An 18,352-nucleotide genomic window follows, 5' to 3' on the forward strand; every position below is an offset into this window, starting at 1 on the left:
TGCAGCTTTTCAGACTTTCTAGCTTTGGGGTATTAAGAATTTTATCAAGAGCCAAAAGGAACTCTCTGCCACTCTTTTAATACTTTACAAAAGAACTTGCCGGTATTTTCAGTCTTTCTCTTGGTTAGGGTCCCACAGCTTCTCTTTAGGAATGTAACATAAAACGTATTAGTGACTGTGCCAGTACGTTTTATGCTCCAGTTCATGTGCCTTTCAGACTTTTAAAGTGGTGTTTTTCTTAAATCTGTTTGAAGCTCTATATTGTAAAAGGAAATAGTGTTCTGCTATAAATTTGTAAAAAATCTGCTTTCGGCTTTTATCACTGTTCTGGATAACATTGCTCCCATGAGCTCTTGTATGTCTATTTCAGAACTTCCAAAGAAGTACATTTCTTCTTTGTACTTAATGTCATATGAAGTGCTTTGATTCAGAAAGGATATATTTATTTTTTGAATAAAAGAGAGACGTCTTACTTGCAATCTTCAAATTATTTTGCAAAAAATGTGACTTATTGTGAAAGCCTACATTATGTAATATTTTTTTCATTAAACACTATATAGTTCACTTGAAAATAATTTTTTTTTGCTGTGAGATGCCAACATGCAAAGTGAGTACTTCAGGATCCGCTGGAAGGAATCTTACCGAAGTTGGAAAGGGAGATTCTATCAGTTTATGGTGAAGTAGCTAATGACAAACTACATAAACACATAGTTGTTTATCTGAATGTTAAATATTTAAATCTGTATGAAGTGACAATAAAAAGGTGATTTTAGATATAGCCCTTGATTGTTTTTTTTTTTTTTTTAATTTTTTTTAAAGGAAGGAAAAGTAACATTACTGTAACTTAGGTCTCTGATCTGTTTGCTCAAGTGAGCTGCTCTCCTGTGACATCCCCCTCACCCCCTCACTTCAAGGAAGCTGTGAGCACAGCTTAGGCAGTTCTCTTCTAGCAAATCAAGCTATAAATTCTGATCAAAATGCTTCAGTAATCCTGTATTCTTCTTCATCCCTTTCTCATCCAAATATTTTAAGGCACTTGGTAAGCATTAACCTTCAGAAGACTTTGGGGAGAGAATTTGAGAACTCTTGACTGCTGCTTAAATACAGGCCAAGCGAGGAAGCATGTGATGCTACAGTGCACTGAAGCGTGGCAGGAAATATTTCTGTGCTGAAAGTCAAAGACTCCTCGAATCCTCACTGCACGTGCTGCCTTTCGTCACGGGGACAGTCCCAGTGAAGTCAACAGGACTGTTCGTACCTGTGCCTTGCTCCCTGCATTGACCTCGTGTATTCTTCCTCTGCAGAATGCTGCCGCCAGCCAAAGTTGTGCTGCAAAAAAAATAACGTAGGCAAGTGAATGCAATTCCCTGCAGGAGACTTTGCCCTCAGGCATGTCTTCCCAAAGTGGGGTGAGTCTATGGCCAGTTACAAACTAACCCAGTTCAGAATGAGATGGATACCCCATGGTGCTGGGATGGCCACAGCTGGTGACGCTTGCTGTGCCACCGCTGTTGGTAGTTCCTGGAATTTAACTGGCCCTGCAGACTAAGGTGTTTTTGAAATATAAAATTTGCTAAAAACTAAAAGGAAGAGTTTGGATGAACTGTTGGGTTGGCTTTTTCCCCCCGCCAACTTGCAGCATAGTTGGGATAAATGCACAACAAACTACACAAAGATGGTCATCGTGGTACGCCCAGAAGAGCATTAACCCACCAAGTGGCAGCAGGAAGGCTGCTGTGGAACCCCTGTGCTCACCAAGCCGTGCACCAAGACTGAAAATTGTCTGTGCCTTGGTACTGAGAACTGCTTCCTTCAACTGGAGAGCTCTGAAACGATGCACCTGTAGAAGTAATTGCTTAGTCTGTGTTATCTCCCAGCTGTTTCTATCCTCCCAGGCACCAAATCCTTTTTGTCCTATTTTTATTGTATCCTCAGTCAGGGGTGGCCACGATGGAGCTCTGATAGTTTGCCGTTTCTTTAAAGGAGATGTTCAGCTTAAATCAAATTTGTGCCTGAGGAAGCGAAAAAAACTCTGTGTAGTTTAAGTATGTGTGTTCTGCAGGGTACTTGGTGTCTTGGGCATCTAGAAAAGCAGCAAACTTTACGCTAACATCTTCCATAGATTCCTCTTCCTCATCTTCATCTTCCATAGATTCTTAACTGAGGGTTTCCTGTCCCTGCTTGTTGTGTGACACCTTCTGATGGCTCTGACAAAGTCCCTGTGACTTTCCCATCTCTGAGGAGCAGATTTATTTCAGTCCGTTCCACCTGCAGAGCTTTTTTATCAGCCCGAGCAATAACTTTAGAATTTGGAAAGCCTTCCCTGGAACTCTTCAGTGTCATTACATGAGGTTTTTCTCTCTTAATTTTCTTCAAGAGTTGGGTCTGTGACATAGAAGAGCAATTAACTGGCTGGTAACAGCTAAATAGGTAAAAGGTCAGTCGGGTTAGATAATATTTAAGATTACTTCTTTAATGAGATGTTTAATTTCTGCTGCTTTTTCTTGTGCCCTCCCTTTGTCCCTTGTCATCTGCAAATTCTTCAGGTTATAATAATCACCTTTTTGGAGTCAAATGTTTATTAATATGAACCTAATAAGAGACACGGTGTATTTCAATTCCCGGAAATGTGCAATTTTACTGAGTGCTAATTGAAAGTAGTGTTACACATTCTGAATTGTTCCTTATGCAGAAGCTAGAATTGATTTCACAGTTTGAATCTTAAGAAAAATAAATTCTCTAGTAAACAATGAAGTTGGATTCTGACCTTTTCTACCAAATTCACTAGTATCAGATGTGAGAATGTGCATTTGGAGGAATGGTATGAAGCCTCTGTAGACAGAAAGTGTCAAAAATCACTGGGAAATAATCAGAAAGTGAATTAATGGCAGTTGCCCAAATGTCAACTCCTGTGAACGTCTCAGCCGAAGGTGTAACTGTGTCTCTGTTTTTTTAACCATATGTATTACTCCAAGTGACAGTTGCCTTCAAAAATGTTTTAGAAATAGGGTTTCAAACCTTTTCCCAGCATACAGTAGCTTGTGGGCAAAATTGAATGATTTATTACAAGCATTTTATCAGAAAACTCATGCTGAGCTACTTCAGCAGTGTCTTATGATACAGTTTCCAAGAGTGCTCATTATCAGGTGAAGTCATTAAAAACTTGCCATTGCCTTCTGATCAGTTATAGAAACAATTTCTAAAAAACTTATTTTCAAAGCATAAATCAAATCTGAGAGAAATACTTAAAGATCAAGGTTTGAATGGAGTTTTATAAAAGTCTTCGAAATGCTAAGAAAATAAAGGCATCATGTCAAGTGTTCTCGCAATGGGTAAATGCCCCTCTGTGTTACACGTGGCCCCAGCTCCCCAGAACCACGTGAGAGCAGCCAGTGACACTGCCCACGGTCTGATGGAAGAACTACACATATTTTCAGAACTCAGAGAAAGTGGCTTTTGGTCTTTTGTTTCAATCCATCGACAAGAAAATGTTTTCTTCTTCACATCCTGATGTTCAGGAAACAGCACATTTAAATCATGCAGCAGGGAAAACGCACTGTCCTTTTTTCAGACTTATGCCCAGTGCCCGAATGGTACCTGTACAGGTTTGAACACTCCTGAGCTCTGGAAGATGTGAACTAGAGCTTGCACTTCGATTCTCTGTTTTGGACCTGAGTCACAGAGATGTTTCTTACCAGGAGAAGTTTCTTACAAGGGCAGCTAGTCCCAGTTCGCACACTGTGCCCCAGCAAAGCGAAGTCCTGACATCCACATTCCAGCCGAGCGTCTTCATCTTCACTACAGATGGAGCTGTTAGCCGACGTCTTCTGTGCACTTCTGCTTCAACCAAAAAAATTCCTGTTGTGGTGCTTACGTGGGATACTGAGGACCAGGACTTCTGTAGGATTTCCTGCTCCATCTGGGGCTGTACAAGGGTTCACGTCAAGTAAAGTAAATCCTACATCTGCCGCAGGAAATTCAGTGATGGGATCATTGAGGACTGTTCTTTGCACGCAGACATGTTCTTGTAAGGTAACTGGGTAAACACATTCTTGGTAAATCTGGTTCAAAGCCCCTAGCAGTTCGGCCAGGAGTAGATTAGAGGAACAAACTGATGGGTTTGTTGGTTTAGGAAGAGAGTGGAGTGTAGTGTATCAGTGGTTAGGGGCATTGCTCAATCCACTAGTGGAAATTAAGAGGCAGTACATTAAATTACAGCCTATTTATGTATTTGAGAGTGTCCATGCGATTAAATAGTAACTCAGGTACAGTGGACTTTGATACCTGAACCCTACAGTGAGGAAAAAACAACACAGTTCCCACACTGGTTTGGCCAATTCAGACAAGCTCTGCTATGAGCAATCTGTAATGTAGCATTTTCTCAGCAGACTGCTATGTCTGAGAAGAAAAAAAATCTTCCCTAGCACAAGGCAGTTGATGTAAAATCTAGTGGTTTGTTATTTTGATTAGAATTAAATGGAGAAAAAAAATGAATGTGAATGATGTAATTGGTTGCTGTAGGTTGTAAAGCCAGATGGGAACGTAATCCCATCATCCATACGAATCAGGGTGAGGACCTTCCCCCAGTGCCCTCTGCCTCCTTCCAGCTCTTCGGTCTCTGGGAGGTACACAGGCAGAAAGTAGCAGGACTGAATGGAGCTCAGCACGTACCTGAGCTGGCTGTGTAAATAAAACTTTGATGACTGGTATGACATACCACAGATGTACAGTCACCCGAGGCTCATCTTGTTAGATGGTCTCTGTTGATGACTTCTTTCTCATCCCCACTGGTGGTGTTCAGAGTACCTGCTGTCTCTCCAACAGTTCTTATCGGCCTAAACTTCCCACAGAAAAAAAAAAAGACAGTGAAAAAGGGTAGGGAGAAAATGCACTAAATACCCAACTTTTACGTGAACCACTTTCAAACGTTTCTGTTCAGTTACTGTCGTTTCACCGACAGCCCCATCAGAGTAAGTTTTGGGAAGTGAATTGGACAGCAATGGTCTGGCAGCTTTTTTACCATCAACTATTTCAAAATTATATCTCGATGAAACACGTTGGCAACTGTGAGGACATGACCTCTGGTTTTCCGTCAGTGAAAAAAGCTGGTGGCAGCCTGAACCATTGTTCTTTTTATTTAAAACAAGTCTTTGAACTGGGAGCCAAAAAAATGCTTTTTAGTAAAGCTTTGAAAAATCATAAAAGTATTCCAGCAGCTTACAAGAATTTTCCATTGCCCAGCTATTCACAAAGTAGAATAGAATCTTTTTTGTATGTTTTGGGTAATCCATAGCTCCCAAACATTGCACCTTGTCCTGTCAAATGAACTTATGATTAATAATTCTTTTTTTTCATTTTTATTGGTGCTTTCAGACATCTATAGCCTTGGACCCTTCTGATTATTCATTTTTTGACAATACACATACATTTCTGATCCCTGTTCATAAGGTATACAATTTCTCAGTCTTTACTACTTCTGCTGTCCATCATTCTTTAAAAAGTTATCCAAACCACTTGAAATGTGGTACATGTACAAACTATTTTTGGCAGGATAACATCAGGGATATGTATTTTTCTTCAGAAACCTCTCACCAGTTCAATCAAGTTTCTACCTTTTAATACAACTAAAGTATTCAGAACGAGCAGTGTGGCTCTGGCTGTGCTCTGGCAGCGACGGGCTCTTGTTTAAATCGGGGGATTGTCAGATGAGGAACTTGTGCTGATTTTGGCTAACAAGAGAAGGGTGACCTTTCAGGTAACTATGTGTTAATAAAATGACACTTTGATCCATACTGTCTCAGCACATTTGTGGCATAATCTGCTCTGAGAAGGAAATAACAGTAAACAAGTAGGCTGTTCAGATATGGGTACTTTGCAGTTTTCAGTGCTTTTCATGGGGAGTTTATTATATGGCGTTACACAAAAGCCAGGCTGAAGCTAACTGTTATTATTAGTAAGTTGGCTGGATCTTAAAAAGCTTTAGAAAAAAAATCTTACTAATTTTCTGATAATTTCATTCATTCATTCATTCTATATCATCACACAGATCTGTATCATGAGAGGGATCCTCAGACCTGGACTGGACTCAGGCACGTAACATCTCTTTGAAGAACAGGAGCACGCCGTCTTGTTGTATGTCTAAATCTTGCAGTGGCAAAAGAACCCAGCTAACTGGTGAATATCCCTTTTTTTTTTCCTCTTGCCCTTCTGAAAGACAACATTTTGCCATCTCTCTGCTTCTACAGATCTTCCCCCAGCTTAAAAATCACCTTCAATTCCAGAGGGTCCTAAGTTTTCTCATTAGTTCTTTTAAAACTCCCAGATGCATCTCCGCTTAAGTTGAGGAGCATATATATTTAGTTTGTTCAGATGTCCTTCCATCATCTTTTTATTCGGTCCTCGTTCCTCCAGCTGAATCTAGTAATTTTCCTGAATTTTCCTGTAAAAGGTTCTTTGATGTCCTCATTTTCATTACTCATTTTATTGCAAACCGAGCCAAACTGGTATTTAAAATTTTGGTACTTTGTGTAAGTGTGATGTAGTGTATTTTGTCTTAGTGGAAATACAACCCAAAAACAATTTACATTTTTGCTGTGGTCTTGAATATTAATGAGACTTCTTTCACTCACAAACTGGAGCTGTTTGACAGTCTGGTATTATTTTTATCCAGATTTTTCCAGGAAGTTGGCAACAGTATATGCTGGAAAGCAGTTCTTCAGTATCTTTCACTGAAATTGGTGGTTCATCAACACTGTCTGTAATTTCTGTTTCGCTTGCACAGCAATAGAATTCAGTATGAATTGCAAATAAAAGGAATCTCAACATTATGCAGTTTTTGGCCCATGAAGTTGAATTAACTCTGCTCAGTTTTATAATGTTTTCCTATGCTGTAGAAAAAAATAAAGAACTTCGGCCCTTACCTAAGACTGATCGCAAGTTGTCTGAAGTTAAAGGCTTTTTTCCCTATTCCAATGTAGTTAAACAATGAGCCAGCATAGTATCAAAACATCAATAGCAAAACAGGTACTTTTGAAGACAGGATTTAAAAGTTGTAAAGTATTAATGTAAAGCACCTGAGATCAGGCTCTGCCCCAGGTGGAGTTTACAGGTCTGGTAAAAGGGGCAATATGGGTGGCTTCAAAATACGTGCTGTGTCTATCCATGTTCCCCTCACAGATCTGCATGGCTTAGAGCGTAAGAAAGAGCGAGCTCAACCTTCTCATTTCAAGAGTCCCAAAGGCTATTTTCTATAGCCAAGAATAACCAGAGCATAGATAAGCTCTTTACGCTAGGAGCTATGACATGACTAAAGGCCCCTATTATTCTTGTTCTCTGCAATCTAGAGAATATCTCTTGGCTGATTATATTTTCAAGAGAATAATTCCACTTATTAGCCCTCTGTACATCACAGAACTGAAAGTATCCTACTTAATTTACAGTTCTGCAACAAGGTCTCTGCTGCACACAATTTATCTATGCAAAACCAACCTGTATATGTTAGAATACATTTTGAGTATGATATTTTGTAGTATAGTCAAGTTACAATATACCATAGGATAATGATTATCTCATTGAAACCTTGGTGTTAAAAATAAATGCTATTGGCACTATGCCTAAATACATTAAGCAGCTAGTTGCAGATTTTAGTTCTAAGAAACTCATGAGTGATTACTTGGTTTTATTTTCTTAATTGTGTAACTGGCTTAAGTGTGCCTGCTTTGCTGTATCCTGGCATATTTTTTTAGGGTATTTTCCGAATGTCTTTGCAGTTCTTCAAGGTGCGAATTTAAACGTTCTTCAAACTCTCTTGTGTGTTTCTCTTCCTCTTGAAGGAACTTTTCTGCTGTTGCAAGGAAGGACATCTCAGGGGAAGACTGAGCAATGAATAGAAAATCATGGTTAGTAAAAAACAGCAAGTACTACAACATGTTTACATTATCAAATTTTAGATTTGAAAAACATCTTAACCTACAGCAGCTAATAATGTAATGCTTTATATCTCTCCAAGAAAACATGAATTTGGGCATACATTTTTAAAGGCATTCAGCTGTGTTGTGGTTTAGCCCCACCCGGCAACTAGGCACCAGGCAGCCGCTTGCTCTCCCCGGCCCCCAAGGTGGGATGGGGGAGCGAATTGGAAAAAAAACATTTGTGGTTTGAGATAAAAACAGTTTAATAGGGCAGAAAAGAAAGAGGAAATAACAATAATAATGAAGAAATATACAAAAACAAGTGATGCACAACACAAAATTGCTCACCACCCAGTGATCGATAGCCCAAACCTGAGCAGTGATTCCCGCCCTCCAGCCAACTCCAGTTCATGTACCGAGCGTGATGTTATCTCGTAGGGAATATCCCTTTGGCAAGTCTGGGTCAGCTGTCCTGGCTGTGCCCCCTCCCAGCTTCTTGTACACCCACCAGCTGGCAGAGCCTGGGGAGCTGAAAAGTCCTTGACTGAGTGTAAGCACTGCTCAGCAACAACAAATATTTCAGTGTGTTATCACATTATTCTCATGCTAAATCCAAACCACAGCACTACACCAGCTATCAGGAAGGTCAAACCAGGACAAGGTGCCTAAATGACATAATGTGAACATGGTATTTGAATACCTGTGATATTCACAGCATTAGCATGTAGATTTGCCATTAAAATTTTAAATATCCCATTAGACAGAATTAAGCTGCTTCAGAACCTCCAAAATCTTTGGATTAACTAAAGGTTATGCTCGTCACCTGTATAAATTCGACCAGGACAGAGGACAATAGTCTGATTTTTGGAATTAGAGACTATAACTAGTATTGGGTACTGCTGATTGCCTCCTGTAATTTTAGCTCTCTGCTTCTGTGATGTGATGCTTTCTGAGGAAAGGAAGAAAACCTATGCTGATTTCAGTACTATCAACTTCAAGTCCTGATGCTCTGGAGAATGTATTAAATTTTACTCCCTGCAAGTAGTGCACTGAAAAATCTTTTTTCCATTTAATGAACATTTAGTAGACTGAAACACAAACCATACCAAAATCAGTCTTAAAATGGTTGTAATGGGGTGCAGAGTTGTATAAAGCAAAGGACATAAGTGAATCTTTGCTGGAACAAGTTCTAAATTTTTAAGCAGCAATTTTTGTTAATTCTTTTTGCTAGTACTTAAGATGCATTCATTGCAATGTCTTTATCAAAAGAAATATGAAATAAGTTTTCTTTCCCTAAAGATACTACGCTTGTTTAAATAAATTCAATGTTTATTTGTATAGATAAATACAATTTTATGACATGAATTTTTAACAGTTGACTGGGAAAAAACTGAGTATAGGAGCTGTAATACTGAGTAAGAGAAAGATAATTGTCTGTCTTTATATGATCATATATCAAGCAAGATGATTGACATTTATTATCTTAATTATATCACATATTAAATACTTTTAATAACTGATTGAGTTATTAGTTTAGAATCTTTGGTTTTGGTTTTCCTAGAATGTAAAAAGGAGAGTTTATCTGTCAGCACATCAAATAGGAATGGCTTCAAATGATTTAAATATTCAAATGTTTTGTGGAACAGGTCAATTCTATTACACCTGTCAATTTTTATTCTAGGGTATCAGAATGGGGTATTCCCTATTTCCATGGCAACTAGAAACAGTCTTTGCTTTCAGCCTGGTTTAAAACTGCCCCTTAGAAGCTTTTCAGGCCGAAAGATACTGCCTAGAGAAATGCTTTAAAGCACTATTCTATTCAAACTCTTTGCAGCAAACCTTGGGATGAAATTTAGAGATTTCCTATAGGAAACTCCTTTTCTTTTCAAAGTACAGCAAGTAAGTGATAGCTGGAAATAAATTATGAATGTAATACCATCCTTCTAGAGTTAGACAGACTTTCTGATGTATAGGGCTCCTAAAATGAAATTCACAGATAAAGCAGAATCTTCCTTTTCTCAGTCCCTCCAAATTAGCGTTTTAACAGAGCAGGGAAGAAAAAGTGACTTAATTTGCTGCATAGGAATAAGGAACCCAAAGGTATTGAATCACTTTGTGCCACAACACACTTCTATCAATCCCTGCACTAGCAGAGACAAGAAAGAATGTTAATCTTCTGATGTTTGAGAAACTCTGGAAGGAGATCACCTGCCTTCTGGGTTTCCTCATAAACACATGCATGATTTCCCATCCATAAGCAATCGTCATTGTTTTTATTTGAAGGGTTGTTCTTGAGATTTTGAATGCCATGGCTACATGTACTTTTATTCCTTCATGGGCAAGGTCACAAATATATCTCCTTGTGACATTTGGATTGAAATGGCAGTACTATTTTGAAGTATTTGAAGAAGGCTTTTGTATTATGAAGAAGATATTGGATTTGGAGGCTTTACTTAAAGAATCACGATGCGTTTTCCTTACTGAATACCAGCTCTGAAATCACTGAGTTGATACTGAGCAAATAGAATACTTCCAGTGAGAAGCATAAGAAACTATGCAACCGTGAATCTGAAACATTAATTTAATGGGTGTCATCACCTAGAGAAAAAAAGTCATGTTAGACTTTTCCATACAGGCAGCAGATTTACATGAGTGCTAGTCTTCAGAAATGTTATATCAGGTTATGAGAGATTCTCAGAGATTCATTATAACAATGTTTACAGTTGCTGACTTGTCATTAGAAACATATTGGCCTCATGAGCATAGAATCATGGAATAGTTTTTGTTGGAAGGGACCTTTTAAGGTCATCTAGTCCAACCCCCCTACAGTGAGCAGCGACATCTTCAACTCGAGCAGGTTGCTCAGAGCCTCATCCAATCTGACATTGAATGTTTCCAGGGATGGGGCATCTACCACTGCTCTGGGCAGCCTGTGCCAGTGTTTCACCACCCTCATTGTGAAAAATTTCTTCCTTAGGTCTAGTCTAAATCTACTCTCTTGTAGTTTAAAACCATTATGCCTTCTTCCTAAAATGCTACTGTCCTTTGCTTCAATTGGTACTTACATTGATGTTTGTTCTTGAAATACACTGTAAACTCCAAATGAGACATTTCTGAATTTCCTCAGAGTTGAAAGAAGCATATTTATCACTCAGAATAAGCAGGTCGTGGTTCCCTACAGCTCCTTACTTAAGGGTCAGACATCACTGACTATCATTTTAGATAGGTCCCTAATGCACTGGTTTTTACACACTTTGAGAGAAGGTTGTATCTAAACAGGTCTGAAAGGCAACATTTCTTGTTAGCAACTAAGCTTTGCTTTCTAAGCCTCTGGTCTGTTCTTTCACTGTGTTCTTTATTGTCTTTACTTTCAGTGCCTGCGAAAGAAAAAACATAAAGAAAATGCTTTAATCCATGTCTCAGATGGGATTCACGGTCCCTAGTTTTGAATTTCTTTTCTTCAGATAACACTTCTTTTATGTCTTTCAGTTTTTCTAACTGGAGCTGGACAGAAATGGATTCACTGATAAGCTTTTAACCTAACTTATTTGGGTAGTTAGGCAACAAGGACTGGACTTTCTAATTTCTACAGTCTCAGCTGATGCCCTATTTTTTGGCTGTAGACCAGTAATGAGAATCACCTTTTTGTCTCATCGTTTGCTGTACATGATAAGTGCAGCTGATAGAGATGCATATTTTCACATATGAAAGTATGTCTTCTCATTAGGCAAGAATTACCCAAGGTGCTTGTGAATTAACTCAGGATTGCTGGGGAGAAGCACTCCAGGAAGCTAGGTCTCTCCTCTCTCACAGAGTGCCTAATTAACTTGCCTAGAGTTAATCTCTCTCTTGCCCCATGAATTGTCCCAGCATTCTTGGATGCACCTTCAGCAGGGCAGCAAGGAAGCTTTAACACTTGGGATATTCTAACATTTAGTAGTCAAATAATGAGTGGTCAAATCCCAGAGTGTTAAAGTCTGCTCATGTTTAGCCTCTTCTACTTTCCAGGAAAGTTCTTGTAACACTAAGACTAGAAACTGGCCTGGCTAATTTTAGTGTCACTGTGATTAAATTTGGGAGCTTTTGGGGGTAGTGTCCTCTAACCCTACACTGCAATACATCTTGGGCGGCAGGTACAGATGCCTGTCTTCAACATGCTTCTGCTCATATATGAAAATCAAAATTGAGATGCCTAGGAAATTTCCAAGCCACATAGGAAGGTTTTTAGGAGGGCCTAAGTACCTAACCAGCTAGTTAATAGCAATACCTAAGAGTGGGAGGCATGGACCACAGCATGCCTCAGGGTAGGATCCAGACTGTCAAAATCATTCCTAATAATGCTCAGTGGTAGAATTTCCACAACTTTCCATTGCAGTCTGTTTATTTCTCATCTTTAATGTTAGAAAGTTTACTGATGTTTAATTTAAATTTTCCTTGCTACAGCTTAAGTCTTTCTTGTCTTTCCAACTCTTGAAAGCAAGAACAGACAACGTCTGTCAGTCATTAAAGAGTTAAAGATCCAGATCAGGAAGCACAATGCACATAATTGCTTGCTCCAGCTGAAATGGAGAAATTGTGTAGAAATGGACTATTCTGAAGCAGCAAATAATCTTATTGGCTATTGTACGTATGTATGTATTTTCTGTGGGAAAGATTAAACTTGAAGCTGGACATTGGGCTGTTCTACGGAATAGTCTTCTCAGAGATTGTGAATGGATCAGGCAACTATTTTCTGAAGTTGTTCATTCCAGAAAGAGAGCACACCACAAAGTACTGTTCAGAGAAAGAGTACTTCCCTAGATTTGGAAAGCCTTAAAACAAGAATTTTTGGGGTTATGGGAATTTCCAGTGAATCCCAGCTGAGCTTTCTAGTTTACTCTAAGGCAGGACTGACTTCCTCTACACATGTGACTGCTAAGTAGGAACGTGAAAGGATGGAGGTTTCAGTGGAACATATACTATACTTGTCTGAAGAGTCTCTACTGGGAGGAGAGATGTCTTTGTCTGAAACCCTACAGACTATTTTGTCTCTTCCCTAAATACCGACAGAGTAATTTTGGTAGGTATCAGGACATCACCTGCAATTCTGATGTTTTCAGTTGTTCCTACAAATATTCTTCAGTAAAATAGTCCCTTATAACGTCTTCAGAAGTTCTGAACATACTGGAGATTTCACTTTAGGTGAAATATCATTCTTGAAAACTCTGTCCAAGAACTCTGGTTTACAACATATTGTATGTTTTTTCCCTCTTCTTGATGCAATGGCTTTCCATTTGAACACAGATCTCCAGAGTAACAGACTGCTGAACAATCTCCGCACTAAAGCTGTGGTATCTAATGTCGGTCCGTCGGAGTGATGATTTAATTTTGGTGATCTTCTGAACTTGTACCTGCTTCAGTGCCACTGATTTGGACTTAGACACTGTATGAGAAATATCCCTTGCTTAATAGTTTCATTATGTATGTCGCCCACACACCGGCTGGAATGTGTTTTCATTATAATCTAGTCAACTGTCTTGGCATTGACCCTGTCCTGAGTGCCAGCTGGGAAATAGTTTCCCCGCAGCTTGCAAAAGCGTCTCAGAATGGACATTTTCCCTGGGCTGCCTGGAAATAGAAGCTTTGCGGTCTGGTGTCTGTGTCTGACACTTCTGACAGAAGAGAGGAGGAGAATTGGTGTCTATCAGGCTCTCCTGAAAAAGCCCAAACAATTCTTTTCATGATTAGCAGTTTACAGAGGAAAACCCTCAACCCATGAGAAGCCAAAAGCCATTTACTTAATATTCCTGTGAAGCATAAGGACATAAAAATGGAAGTGAAGTCAAACACCCTGGACTATGTCGTTCTCACTGTTCTCTGACTACTGGGGCACAGCTGCCAGAACAACAGTCAGTGAAGGGCTACACTGCAATCCCAGCTTCCCAGGCAGGCCACCACTATGGAGCTCCTTTATCAACAGTGAGATTCTGGACTATGAAGACAGTCTTCCAGCAGCCACGTCTCTGATAGGGAAGGATGTGCACCCATTTCTGAAGTGGACAGCAGTACTGGGGTACGACCACCACAAACTGCTTGAAGATGATTGTTGGTGTCATGATACCTCTTCTCTCCTACTTAAGGTGACGAGTGGCAAGAAAGTTGCTTACTGGTTCCCCCCAGTAAATGCTGCAGCCTTCCCTCTTCTCTCTCTACAGGCCTAGCCACACACCTGCAGTTCAGGGTCCCCTGGGTACAAAGATGCACGTATCACAGCTGGACAGAGAGATGGCTACAGCCCGTTCCTCACTAATCTGTTAGTTCCATTATTTAATGATGGTGTGGTTGCATGATTTGAGGTCTGGAAAATAAGTGCTGAGTTTTTAAGTGGAAAAAAATGGTGGCCTGTAGTGGAGGCCTAAGGAAGAATACAAGATACTAAGGAAGAGGATAAAGCTCAAATTTAAAGGGAGATCTAAAGTCAAAGAATTATGGAAAGTTTTTCCTAAGAAGTTGCCGTAGGCAAAGTGGGGTTTATCCCACTTGCCATGGAGGTTGGTAATCTCCAGCCTATGAAAACTGAAGGGAAGAATGCTGCACTATTACTCTTTCATTTTAAGAAAAATAAGGATTACAGCAGTTATCATTTCTGTTCCTTTTCAAATACAATAGCTAACACATAGAAAATAGTTGGTGCAGTTCCTCTAATTTCATCCACCAACGGAATGCTGTAGAAATTTTTCTAACAGCACTTAAGGCAGTATGTTTGCAGGCATTACGGAAATACACTTAAAGCAGAGTGCCCTTACAGAAGGCAATACGAAGCAGAGTGACCCAATATAGAAGGCAATGAGCTAAAATGTAGAAATCTCTCTCAGTCACATAATGGCAGGTAATTATCACCATCGTTATTAGTGCAGAGGTGTGGCCCAATAGGGGATGTTTAATCTCCAGAAAAACTGCATTTATGTTAGGATAAGGTATGTTCATTTTTGCTGGGCTGGCACTGTATAAATAATAACAACAGGGGTGATGTAATTTTTGGCTCCTCCAAGGCTGTATTTGGTCCACAGATGGATCTTTGAGAATGTATGTTACAGGAAAAGAGTTACTTACTGATAATTTGATTTTTTCTGCACTGTAAGTAGGGCTCAGTAAGCTGGCTGTTCCGCCCTTTTCAGGAAACGGCCCACCAAAGCCCAACGGATACCCCGTTGGTGGTGATGGAGATTTATAATGTATTTTCTCTTCATGACCTCTGTGAAGTGTATGAGAAGATAAAGCGCTGTCACTTTTTGAACCAGTGATATTGCCTTGGCCATATAAAGCAGGACTACAGTTTCTGTGGTATCCACTGGCTGTGAACATAGCAGTCTGTTGATGTTCCATTTCCCATGCATCTTTCTTTTGGAAAGTTCTAAAAGAGAAAAAAAAAAAGTCAAAGTATGAAAACCAATTAACTCTAAGCTATCACAGCAAAGCCAAGGTTTTTTTAACTTTATTTGTTTGTGCAATTCTGATTATTTAGCTGTTCAAACTGCTTCATGGGCATAAGATAAGCATTACCAAGTTGCAGCAATTTAGCAACTTTCCACATAAGTCACTGTAATGTCTGAGTGTGCATTCTCTGTCTGCTTCAGCCGTGACTTAAATCACACTAATTTAAACCCTTTCACTGTAGCTTAAGTTGAGTAACCTTGCCATATAATTGTGGCAGGACAAGAGCTAAAACACAAACTTGCCTCAGGTACTGAAGATAACAACATGCCTTAAGTGTTTGTTACCCATCCTTTGCCAAAGGTTATCATCCCTTTAGCTTTTCAGTGGAAGAAGCTACGTAAGCACTCTTCAGACATCAAATCATAGAATAGTTTGGGTTGGAAGGCACCTTTAAAGGTCATCTAGTCCAACCCCCCTGCAAGGAGCAGGGACATCTTCAACATGTCTCGGTAACTTAGCTTACAGTATGGTGGGAACTAGCGTGACACACAAATAGAGGAAATGAAATATGAAAGTATAAATGAGATGAGAAACAAAAGCTATTATGAGTGGTTGGATAATGAGTCAATTTTGATCTAATATCACCTTAAACAACTATGTTCAAATACCTAGAATTTAGAATAAATGCCGAAATAAGTTAAATAAAAAAATAGTACAGGAATCTTTGATCCAGCATTTTTACTGCAACACTAATTTTGCCACTGATTTAATGATAACACATTGGAAATTAATATGAAAAATAAAGAAATGTTTAAAATACACTTTTAAAAAAAATTGTACAATAACATGCTTTTGTAACAATAAGTGAAACCTTCACACTTACAAAGGAATTTTTAAGCATTTTATTATCTTGTTCCATAGCTCTTGTATCCCACTTAGAGTGATCAGAATGGATGTGAAAGCATGTATTTGTATTCATTTGTAGTTCTGTGAAGCAAAAACTATTATGGTTAACAGCAACTTAAAAAAAACAAGAAAGCTGTTTTCTTCCCATTCAAAATATCTTCTTTTCTTGACACTTAACTGAACAATTCTGAAACCATATTGATAAGAGCAGAGAATTTTGAGATGAGCTTGCTCAGATGTCTGATGAATTAGACTAATTTTCAATTGCATCTTGTATTATATACCAAAATATGCAAAAAAATGTAAATTTTATTACATTTCTGTTACAATAGTTCTGACAGAGGTTAAAATTTCCATTCTACTAAGGTCTGTGCTTATGATAAAATTGAAATTTTAGACTCGGGAGGTAACTATAGTACTTAAACATGAGAGTTGTTTGAAAAGATCCTAACATTGCAAATATCCTAAAATACCTTACTAACTTGAAATGCACCTAGAAAACCCCTTAAAGATCAAGTTCTCTGCCACTAAAATATAGTTATTATAAATATTTAAGAGTATGCAGTGCTGTTCAGATCCAAGGAAAACAGTTGTGGGGTTTTTTAAACTAAAAAAGAATTTGCCAAGCACAGGGGAAGGACAGTGTTTTCTGCAGAAAGATCACACCATCATTTTCTAATCTTAATTTAAATATTTGGTGTTAGGAGAGAGTGGCTGTGCAGTCTTAATGGACCCTGCTTGTACATAGCTTTGAAACATGAAACTCAGTACTTCATTAATGGACTGTGCAGAACAACTCAGAGAACTAATGAAGAACATATTTTTCTCTGATTATAAAAGAAATAGGGATTAAGATACTCTGAATGCTACAGGAAGCAAATTATAAGCATGATGCTATATTATTATTACTATAATATTATTATTATACATTCTAACATAAAACTCTCTGAGAATATTCACCAAGTATTCCAGTTGTCTAAATTGCCTAAAATGTTTACCTTTTTGGAAGTAGAGTTTTCTCATTTCTTTCATGCTTTTCATTAAATAATTACACCCTGCTCTTTGGGTACAGGAGAATACCTTTTTTCTTTCAACCCCCCCCATTTTAAAGTCCATTCCATCTATTGTTTGGATGAAGGGCACAGTGAGAAAACTGCCACAACTCAAGATAGATGGCATGAATAAGAAAATCATAGATTTTTTTTTCATCTTGTGTTCTGACTTTTTTGGAAGTAATTTCCTCTGCAAACTCACAGTAAAGTTGATGTGATCTGTGTTCTTCCCCACCCCCCCGCCAAGAACTGCTTCTCTATGTATTTAACAACAGTTATTACTATTATGTTACAGCTTACTTCCCTAAGACCAGAATTTTCAGATTTGGTAGCTTTTAGATAGTAAAAACAGACACCCCCCCGCCCCAAAAAAAGGGACTGATTTTTTAAAGGAACTCCACTTCCTACTGTAATCCATAGGATTACTGTGGCTGTTTGCTACCTTGGAAAAACATGACAGCTACATTTAGGTGCTTTGATATGGATACTGTGCCTTCACTTCAGACAGATTTCACAGTTGGGGTTTAAATTTCTGCCAGTTCAGTGCAAAATAATATCTAAGAACAGAGTTTTACTTTGAATACAAATGTAAAGGTAGGCAAACATCTGCAAATTTGTAAAAAATTGTCCGTTTGTTAACACTGGCAATGCAAATACCCTGTAACTGCAGCTGAATAACTTTCAGTGGGTTTACTGTCATAGAGTATTTAACATATACACATACTTCACAAAAATAGTATCACTCTTGACATGGAGACATATGGGACAAGGAGTGAAAGAGCAATGTCCTTGCAAAGGGAGTTTATATGGACGGGATCGATTTTTCCAGATGCATATATAAAATCAGCCTGGTCCCTATGTGATCAGTGACTTCAGTAGTGCAAAACAGATTCCCTACACAGCTTGTGCTGGTTGACATACCGAGTCTTGAGAAAGAAAATAATAGGTCTTTAATGACCAGAATGTCTTCAGAATTTGTGTTATTGCTTTTACCTTGCAAGTGTAACTGCTAGCTTGATTTTATAAACGGTTAAAAAGTATTTTCCTGAAGAGAGTGTTTTCACTGCT

At 38.7% G+C, this 18,352-nt stretch overlaps 1 protein-coding gene across 1 annotated transcript in view; it reads right to left on the reverse strand.

Moving 5' to 3' along the window:
* Nucleotides 1–7,703: 7,703 nt before the first annotated feature.
* DEUP1 (deuterosome assembly protein 1) overlaps nucleotides 7,704–18,352 on the reverse strand; it is a gene marked incomplete at both ends in the record, with an annotated part of 53,007 nt that continues 42,358 nt past the window's right edge. The window contains 2 exons of the mRNA XM_082007182.1: nucleotides 7,704–7,874; nucleotides 15,003–15,303. Coding sequence (XP_081863308.1) covers nucleotides 7,704–7,874; nucleotides 15,003–15,303 — 472 coding nt within the window. The remainder of the gene's footprint in view (nucleotides 7,875–15,002; nucleotides 15,304–18,352) is intronic.

This window comes from Phaethon aethereus (assembly GCF_964289735.1).
Source record: "Phaethon aethereus genome assembly, chromosome: 1".
Lineage (NCBI taxonomy): Eukaryota > Metazoa > Chordata > Aves > Phaethontiformes > Phaethontidae > Phaethon > Phaethon aethereus.